Consider the following 9,718-nt stretch of genomic DNA (forward strand, 5'->3'; position numbering starts at 1 on the left):
CCAACAACTCCAAAATGCTCTGGTGGGCAAGTTGTGACCTGCACATTCACCACGCTATGAGATAATAACACAACATTAGGAGACAGGAACACGCATCAGTGGTTTTGCATGAATTTACCTGGAAAACAACTCTGTCTCGTAACGTTCCGTTATTATCTCATAGCGTGTGAGATACTGTAGCAACAGCTATATAGCATACTGCAGACCACACCCAAACAGACTTGCAACTCTCCATCACAGAGCACAGTTATACACTTCTTTTTCAGCCTGGTTTTCTTTAAACCAGTGAACACAACTTTTTTCTTACCGCAAATAAAAGGGTGTTTATGGGAACACGTGTGATCATACAGGTATTGACTGTTGTACATACACCCACATGTTCCAGAATTTCCTTCATACACAAAATTGTGGTAACCGGTTTCTGCTTCTGCTCCTATCTTCCAGGATTTTGGGTCTTTAGTCAGTCCAATCCATACGTATGAGGTGTATCCACTTGGTCTGTTTAACCTGCTGAAGTCCTCCACGCTCTCAATGGTTGCCAGATCAGTGTATTTCTCTCTGCAGTAATTCTGAGCCTCGGTCCAGGTCAGTGACTGTGTGACATAGTGGTACTCTCGAATGTAGGTGTCAGAGCAGGAAGTGAGGTCAAATCCTAGGGTTTGATGATAGAGAACATATTTAGTTGTAAACTATAAGAGTCATGTTGGGGACAGTTGATCTGAATACTGTCTCAAGGCTTTTCATTTAGTTTTACAAGAGAAAATGTCTCATCTTACTGTGTTACCAGAGGGAGGAAGAAAAGACAATTTAGCCAAATCAATTGTATACACACACACACACTCACACACCTGAGACCTCAGATTCTCAGCTGTGTGATAGAGCAAATGAACTGGAAACCAATAGCATCAACACTAAATTCAAGGAATCATAACTCTTACCAATGAAGATGAAAATCAAAAGCTTTGTAGAGTCCATCTCTGATTTCACTGAAAAGTAATAAAAATAGCAAAAATTCATTTGAATTGAACAACAAATATAAATGTCACATTTGAGTAGGTTTGAGTGGACACGAGTTGTAAACAATAAATGTACATGTATTTCTGGTGTGATTGAAAAGCAATTATAAATATTAAAATTACTGGGTCTAACATATGGAGGGGATTCACACTTTTGTATATCTGATTAAGTTGATTTGATATTCTAACCCATGGGGGAGAAGTTAATGAAACAAAGTGTACTCACATGTCAAAAGTCCAGTGTTTCTCATCAACCAAACCTGGAACCTCTGCAAGAGAATGTCTGTCCTCTCTCTGACAGGTAGACACAACGGTGCTGCATTTTAACATACTCATTATTTTTATATGCAAATGAGGAAATGTAACTCATTATGTAATGATAATGTTCTGTCATCAGAAAGTTATTGTATGTTTTGTCATAATTTTATAATCTGTGTCTCCAGAAACCTTGATCAATGACTGTACTACTTTTATTTAATCCATATTTAATTACATACACATATTTATGAGTACACTTTTGATTCATTTCCAACAACAAAGCCTCTGACTGTTACAGTGTAAATGGGTGTGTCCTTTGCTGTTGTTGTGGCTTTCATGCTGGAACACATGGTTGTTTATGCTGTTGTTGTGGCTTTGGCAGTTTCTGTTGTTGATGTAGCTGCAGCTACAGACCAATATGTATGTTTGGAAGCTTTGTCATGATGGAAAATTCCTCTCATGCTGAACCTGTTGACACTGGGCTCATATTTTCATACAGTATTTGGTTACACAAATTGACATTCACAGTGCCATTTATAAATATCAGTATCAGTGCTCCACATCCACATGTACACAAATAACAGGACGCTATCTGATATAAACAAATTTATTTTGGTTTTGTCAGGTAAAAGAATGAATAGACTTCTCTTCATGTTCTGTGACATGGAAACTCACCTCACGCATCATGGCATCGTGCACAGGCATCCATAGACTGTGTGGACCAGAACAGACCATTGGTAAATGAGACCATCTGCATTTGAATTTGGACACACTTGGCTTGGTCACACTGCTGTGATGCATTCAAATGCAGCACTGGCTCTTGCCTCTGACTGATCAGTCACACCATTGTTGACATGTTCATGTTCATAATCTGGATCATTGAGGCCCAGTTCTGATAATCAGTTTCTGGTGTTTTACCAGTTGTTGACCATCTCCAGGAGTTTGAATCATTGCTTGTGACTCACCACCAGAATTTTGGGTCATCAGGCAGTCCAATCCATGACCAATAGTTGTCCCCACTTGGTCTGTTTAACCTGCTCAAGTCCTCCACACTCTCAGTGGTCGCCAGATCTCTGCAGTCTTTCTGAGCCTTGGTCCAGTTCAGTAACTGGTCGACATAGTGGTAGTCTCGAAAGTAGATGTCAGAGTAAGCAAGGGAAAATCCTGAGGTTTAATGATAGAGGTCATATTTAGTTGTAAACTATAAGGGCTCTAATTTCGTGGCGCATCGCAGGGTGGTGCAGCCTGGCAGGACCGGCGCAGTGGTAATTTCTTCTGGCGCAGCACCTGCGCAGCAAATTTGGTAATTTGGTAGACCGAGGCACACCGAGATGGGTGTGGCAGCGCAGCAGTTGGAGGTGTCGACAGATTCATCTTTGCGCAGTGACAATTTCGTGCCAAAAAGCCGCACCGAGAGTGCGCCGAAAGCTCGCCAGCTACAACCTGGGGCCTCATTTATCAAAGAGGGTGTAAAACTGCTACTAAAGTTTTGCGTACGGCGAAAAGACGAAAATAGCGCACACCCGAAATATTTACACCTTTTTCAGATCAATCAATGCCATGTATCTCGCCCCCCCCCCCCCCCCCTCCGCCCGTTGTCTTCGTAGCCGCGCACATGGCTAATTAATATGCACGTGCTGACCATATATGGTTGTGAGGCATTCCGGGGGCGGAATATGAGGTGTGTTCAAGTGCGCACAATTCTTGGATCCAGTTTGATTTATCAAAGAGAAAGGCCCTAAGCCCAGAGCCCAGACGCTCACAGCTGCAGCTTCTCCGCGGCTCATCCGCCGCGCTGTCCGTGGTGCTGAAGGTCACAGGTTAACTTGACAAACAAACTGCAGCATAGTTCTGTTTGTTTATCATGTGTGTCAGTTTTGTTTGTGACTTGATAGTTTAGTTGTTGAGATTAAGAACATCACTCCCTCATCAAACCGGTGATAGGCATGCTGAAAAGAAAGAGAGAGAGAGACGCGCCTGGGTATCGCAGCTGTGTAAAAAAAAAAAAAAAAGATGACGGAATAGCGATACCAAAAAGTGTCGGAATAGCGGCATGTCTAGATAGAGGGATGTCGTAATAGCGGGATGTCTAAATAGTGGGCGGACCCCGTTTTGTGATCTGCAGGGCAGAGACGTGAGCTGCTCAGCAAGTACATTGGAGGTGAATACTGAATGTATACTGATTTGTTAAAATTGACGAGAAAATAATTGTTGCACATTTCATTTCCATCGTGATTTTCTAAATGAATAACTGAACACATACAAAGTAAAACCACAGAATGAAGCATATGATTGTTTTCACCATTTACTTATTTCTTCTGTATAACGAGAGATGAACAGAATAATAATTCCAGTCTTATCACGGACATTGTCACTTATTTCCTATACACACTACAGGAAGTCTAATAACCTCACATTACATTGTTGTCAACAAGTGTTTCTATCCACACTAATTAGTCGATTAGCAACTAAACAGAAGAAGTTGTGCATTAGAGATCAAACATCTTTCTCTCTCAGCTTTCTGGGCAGAGTTTTCCATCGCAGAGTGAAGTTGCTCCATCCCTGACTTCTTAGCACTGCATCCAGCTGTGGAGGAATATCAGAAATCATCATCATTTCTGTTGTTCTCCATGATCATAAAGTCTGCATCTTCCTCTCATTCCCTTTCATTTTACTTTTACAAAAGAAAAAGTGAGACAAGAATTTACCTGTTCAAGGAGTTTGCTGTTAACATTTGAGTCAGTCATGTCAGCATCAGTCTCAGTCATTATCTTCACCACCGTCTGAAGTTTTGAAACTGAAAAGTAGAGTAAACAGGCATTTACAAAACAAAGACAGAAATTTTAATATTTACCGGTCGTTAAAAATTCAAAAGCTTGTCTTCATGTCTCTGAACTATCACCTTCATGACAGATGAAGGGGTACTTTACATCACAGGCATCGTCATCCCATTCATGATCAGGATTCTCAGACATGCAGAACTGCCTGCCATCATAGTTATTTGGACTCCCACTTCTCCAGTTTCTGAAGGTGCTTGGGGACATGTCAGACCATTCCCATGGGACTCTGTACAGACCGATCCAGATTTCAGCATCGGCTGGTTTAACTGAAGCAACCTCACTATTTTCAACACTGTTCTCGATCATCGCCAAGTCTGTGTGGTGCTCTCTGCAGTAATCTCTTGCAGAATGCCAAGTTTTCAGCGTGGAGACAAACTCGTAGATTTTCTCCTTTTCGTTTGTGACTGCAATACACACAAATGAAGCCAGTGTGTCAGTTAATTCAGTTATTTCATGATCCAGTTTCCCAACCAAGCAAAAATATGTAAAGAACACAAAAGGTAGTGGCAGATGTACATTTCTCACTTATTTTGTAGGGACTGATGTCTCCAAGTCGTGAGGGATGGCAGCGAACAAGAGGTCCATCCCAATACAGGGGATGCGTTGGAGTATATAATGGTGACATACAGAAAGCATAAATAGGCCTTAATCAGGCTTGTGCAGCAAATGGTTCCCCAGTGATGCAACAACTTCTCTGGAGATACCATGATCATTGGATAAGTCTTAAGTCAGTTGATAATATTAGTGCACTTGGACCTTACCATTGTAACAAACGAAGCCGTAGTTTCTTTCACAGGAAACATCATGCCAGGCTCCAGCCTTATCCATTTTCACACAGTTTTCCCTTCCTGACACACTGTCAGGTTCACTTACATTCCAGGATTGATAACCAGTTTTGCTCGTTTCACCAGTTGCTGACCATCTCCAGGAGTTGTGGTCATTGCCCATGGTTACCTTCCAGGATGCTGGGTCATCCTTCAGGCCTATCCATGCCCACGAATAGGAAATATTAGGTTTTAACATGCCAATGTCCTCCACGCTCTCAATGGTTGCCAGGTCAGTGTATTTCTCTCTGCAGTACTGCTGAGCTTTGGCCCACGTCACTTTCAAGTTAACATAGTAGTACGTGCGCAGGGGGTACTGAGAACTGGAGATGAGGATACATCCTGAAGGGCAGTGATAGAAGGTATAGTTAGTATTGGTAAATCATTTGAACAAAGTAACACAATTAAAAACAACAACACAATGTTAAGCAGGCCACAGTAGAAGAAAAACCAAACTGAAAAAAGTACACATTTTGACCTTACCAACAAAGAGGAGAGCCAGAGTCACAAGACAGTTCATTTCTGATTTACTGAAAAAGAAAACACATTGATAACATTTGTAAAACTCAAAACTCAAATACTATCATCGGGGATGGAGCTTATGCCCATGTGGTTAAGAAACGATGACAGACCAACGTCAACAGTGTTGTTTTCTGACTGAGCTACAAATTGAGACAAAGCTAAGGGTTTCAAGACAAGAAGAAAATGTCTCATTCATTCATTCATCTCAAAATGTCTCATTGCCCCCTCAGTTTCTAGCTACATGTTAAGAGCAGTGAAGTTAGTTAAAGGGGAATTTCCATTTTTTACAATCTGGACCTTATTTCTAGCATAAAATACTATCATTTACTCACCCAGATAATGGATATACGCGGCTCTCGGCTGGATCTAATTTCATCGGAAGGGCTTGTAATGACACCAATGTTATCTGGGTGATTAAATAATCATATTTTATGCTAGAAATAAGGTCCAGATTGTAAAAAATGGAAATTCCCCTTTAAGTCTTATCTATCCTTGTTTTGCGTTCTCCTGCAGTCACCTGGTATTCCAACCATCTCACTCATTCCCTGGAAACATAAAGACACACTCACAAGTTTGAATTCTAGATGGTGAATGTTGTAATAGGGTTGAGATCTGAACATGTGCACATGTTGAGGAGACACTGGTTATAACCTCCCTGAGGAATACGTAATGCTTGAGATCATTTGAGTACGCAAAGCATGACTTTCCTTAGAGGTTGGTGTAATGATACCGGTCCTTCTCCTTGCAGATCAAACTACACTCAATGCACTGTAGCTTAAGAAAACACATGCAAATAGACAGAGAACAAACAAATTCACAAAACATTCCATCAAAATGACAAGACAAAAGTGTTTCTAGGAGACACTAAAATGATGATCTGAGCTGAAACACACCTGCTCAAAATTTTGTGACTTCCAAAGTTACACATGAAGAACCACTTATTAGTTATTTGTTAGTCATGTGGATGAGTCATGGGTAGGATGAGAACCCGCTTGCTGCAGTCAGGAGTTGTACTTCATGGCTGGTGTCCAGTAGAAATAACTTGTGTTGCATGTGTAGTCAAATTTATGTTTTTTTCTTGAGTTTGTGTGTGGTTAATCATCTTAGTGTGTGCTGAGCTTTCAGGGCCACCGTACATCACACTTTCCCAGTAATTTACCATAGTTGATACCTGGATTAGGAGGTGGCACAGTGGTGCTGTGGTTAGCATCCTTGCTCTCACCTGGGGGCAACCGCCGACATCCCACCAGTCCGACATAGGCCTCTAATTGTCTAAATGGCAACACTTCATTTTCACAAACGTCCCATCATTCCGACAATTCTTGCCTCATATGATAGGAATTACGGTATTTTTCTTTTTTTTAACATCCTGCCTTTCCGACAATTCCTTTAACAGCATATTTTTCCCCAAAATATTTTACATAATGATGAAAGGAGTTGGTTAAGTTTAGTAAAAAGAGCAGGTAGAGGCTAGACAGGCAGACTAGTCCCTGTCTGGGCTCTGCTGCGTAATTAGGCACAACCATGTGTGTATTCCTCTATCAGCATGTCTTAAAGAAGGGAGTCACCTGTTGAGTAACACACATTTCCTTATATTAAAAGCCTTGTCGGAAAGGCGGGGTGTAACCCTGTTGAGTCGACTGTGTCTACAACCTGTTGCGAGTCAACAATTTAAATTCTCTATGACCCACCTCTCCTTCTCCGGCACACAGGACTTTCAGAGTCACTATCGGAGAATTCCTCTGGTTCCTCCTGGAGAAAAAAGTATGCTATGTGTGATATACAATACATCAAGTCAGTGGCAATGCAGAAGTATTTAACACTAAATTTACCAGAAAAAAGGCAGATTTATATAAAGAAGAAGAAAAGGCAACGAACATATGTTATGTTGCCCCAAACTGAAACTGTGTACTGTAATATAAACTGTTTACCAGTACAGGTTAGGTTAGAGTATTAACGCCATTATATAGAGACAAATGGCAACTTCTTTCTTTCTTCTTTCCCCACCCCACAGAAAACAGCTTGAGACGTTTGGTTTTATTAGTCTTTTGCATCCCTTCATTGTACTCAAATATTCAAATGGGAATGACTGGCCCATAGACAATGCAAATGTTCTTCTGAAAATGGCTGTCATTTCTTATCCAAGTTGTGCTTCAGACCAGTCAGATGTAAAGGAGATTTTCCCACTGAGGCCATCTCATGCCAATTTTGCTCATGAGTCTCCCCTGGGAATGCACAATGTCTATGCTGAAGAAAAAGGCAAGCACACAATATCTTGTAAAGTGTTTGCAGACTTTGTTTTTTCTCACAAAACGTGAGTGTGTATCAGGCCTTTGAGGATCTGATGGAAGGGAGACTTGAAATGAATTAAAACACACAGACACCTGTGCATTACAAGAGAGCAGCACGTTTTTAGTTCAGAGTGAATGCAAACTGTAGATGCAACTAACTGATAGCATCATCAACCCATCATGGGGCCTCCATACTATTGATTGATTACCAGGTGGTTCATCAACCTTTTTTTCTTTAAAATAGGTTTGAAGTCAATAAGCAATTTATTAAATCAAAATACTGGTGTAAAATTGGTCACCATGATTGGAACTAATGTGGAAACAACATCACACAGATTAAAAAACAACAGCCAGCTAGGTTAGATGAGTATGAAAGCATACCGAGCGGTATGATGTCCCAGTGGAGGTGGTGGGTGTGGCTGGCCCAGGTGTGTTTTTGTAGCTGGTTGGGAGCCTGAAGAGATTTACAAATTCATTTACAAAATATTAGCTGCAGTTACTGTCATGTGTATAGGCCCAGTGGTAAAAAAAACAAAAACAAAAACAGGGATGTGATTGTCAAAGGTCAAAAAGCAGGAAAACGTTGAAACAACAAATTGTATGCTTTTTTAAGCACTGTGGTACCTTATTCACATTAAATTAAATGTCTTTCTCATTGTGACTGCCCCTCTCCTCCATCAGCATTATACTCTCTCTCTCTCGAGCCGAGCAGAAAACGGTTTTATCTTGTGAAAAAAGGCGAGCAGGTAAGTCAAGGTGAGATGTCTGATTGAGAACAGAGGCAGATTTCCATCTGGCCGACAATTTACAGTGTAATTTGGTGTCCAGAGTGGAGACAAGTAGCCTCCGTTATAACGCTAAATTATATAATTTATGCTTTGCTGCTCAGAACATCTACCATGAAAGCTTCCACCAGAGAGGGCAGCAAAACACTGGTTTTCAGCCTGCTCTTAGTGACTGTCAACATGATTCTTTACTAGAAGATAAAGGAAGATTACAACATGATTTGTTTCACACTGAGTCTAATGACAGAGTATTTGTTCCAGTACATTTGATTAAAGCAGAAGTAAGCGATCCGGTGGTTGTTCTCAGCAGATGGAGTTAGCAGTCCCCGCCCTCGTCCCTACATCACCACATTCATGCGCATCCCTTGGCTGCACACACAGAGAGGACCGCCCCTTTATGCTGTTCTCTCTCCTCATTGGATAAAGGTTGTAGGATACAAGGAAAGATTTCTCCTCGGCTTACAGCAGAGCAGAGTGACTGACAGACCCGTGTTTCAGACCAAACACTCTATGTAAGTGATTGCTGTCGGAAGATATAACTATTTAAGACTTATATTAACACAAATATTCTGCTTACTTCTGCTTTAACAAAGTCATCTAACTACATTCATTTTGGTTTCCTGCATCGTGTCTTTGTAGCTGATTTAACTCTTTCGCGACCATTGACAAGTAAACTCGTCACAGCGTGCCGAATGTTCAGGAGGAGGAGCAGGGGTCGCGTTAACCGGATATTTTCCGTCATTGACCGTTTTTTTTAAACGGTGACGGAAAGATTTTGAGGCCATCCGTCATTTTGACAGATTGCAATTCACACCCATGGCCGTCGGGCCATGTGCATTTGTTTACACTGAAGCCGGCGGATAATCAATAAATGGAGCGGTGGATAACGATATAAAACATATACAATGTCACAAAGTCACTACGTGAGAATTAGATAAAAAAAATAAATAAAAAAAAACTCACAGCTGGCTGGTGCGCTCAGTAGAAAAACGCTGTAGTACCTCCTCTAGGCCTGTGTGGAGCGTGTGTGGCGCTGTAGCGCTGCCACACATAAACACTAACAACAGAGAAGAAGACAGAAAGCTTCCCCGCAGTATTCAAACTGCTTCAAGTGGATTAAATGTTGACTGGGAGTCGTGTCAGTGCAAATATGACGGTCGATAATGATTTAACGGGCGAGAT

At 41.2% G+C, this 9,718-nt stretch overlaps 1 protein-coding gene and 1 long non-coding RNA gene across 2 annotated transcripts; both read right to left on the minus strand.

The window, feature by feature from the left end:
- Positions 1-527: 527 nt before the first annotated feature.
- Positions 528-1,315, minus strand: LOC146971562 (uncharacterized). The gene is made up of 3 exons (XR_015037939.1): positions 1,243-1,315; positions 939-986; positions 528-652 (listed from the first exon to the last, which is right to left on the minus strand). It is a non-coding gene; the product is annotated as an uncharacterized LOC146971562 (long non-coding RNA).
- Positions 1,316-3,665: 2,350 nt separating this feature from the next.
- LOC146971563 (macrophage mannose receptor 1-like) lies at positions 3,666-5,734 on the minus strand. The gene is made up of 5 exons (XM_085803296.1): positions 5,422-5,734; positions 4,876-5,280; positions 4,177-4,518; positions 3,983-4,071; positions 3,666-3,860 (listed from the first exon to the last, which is right to left on the minus strand). The coding sequence occupies exons 1-5, from the start codon at positions 5,456-5,458 to the stop codon at positions 3,771-3,773; spliced, it is 963 nt and encodes a 320-aa protein (XP_085659422.1). The 5' UTR covers positions 5,459-5,734; the 3' UTR covers positions 3,666-3,770.
- Positions 5,735-9,718: the final 3,984 nt, after the last annotated feature.

The sequence above is a fragment of the Trachurus japonicus genome, chromosome 16, assembly GCF_045865225.1.
Source record: "Trachurus japonicus isolate A0001 chromosome 16, Traja_1.0".
Classification (NCBI taxonomy): Eukaryota; Metazoa; Chordata; class Actinopteri; order Carangiformes; family Carangidae; genus Trachurus; species Trachurus japonicus.

Bases quoted from the DNA above. Each gene is read 5' to 3' on its own strand.
- LOC146971563 (XM_085803296.1), bottom strand. From the start codon at position 5,458: ATGAACTGTCTTGTGACTCTGGCTCTCCTCTTTGTTG. The intron at 4,519-4,875 runs GTAAGGTCCAAG...TGTGTATTGCAG, and splicing joins CGGCTTCGTTTGTTACAATG to TCACAAACGAAAAGGAGAAA. The intron at 4,072-4,176 runs GTGATAGTTCAG...TCTACTTTTCAG, and splicing joins CCCCTTCATCTGTCATGAAG to TTTCAAAACTTCAGACGGTG.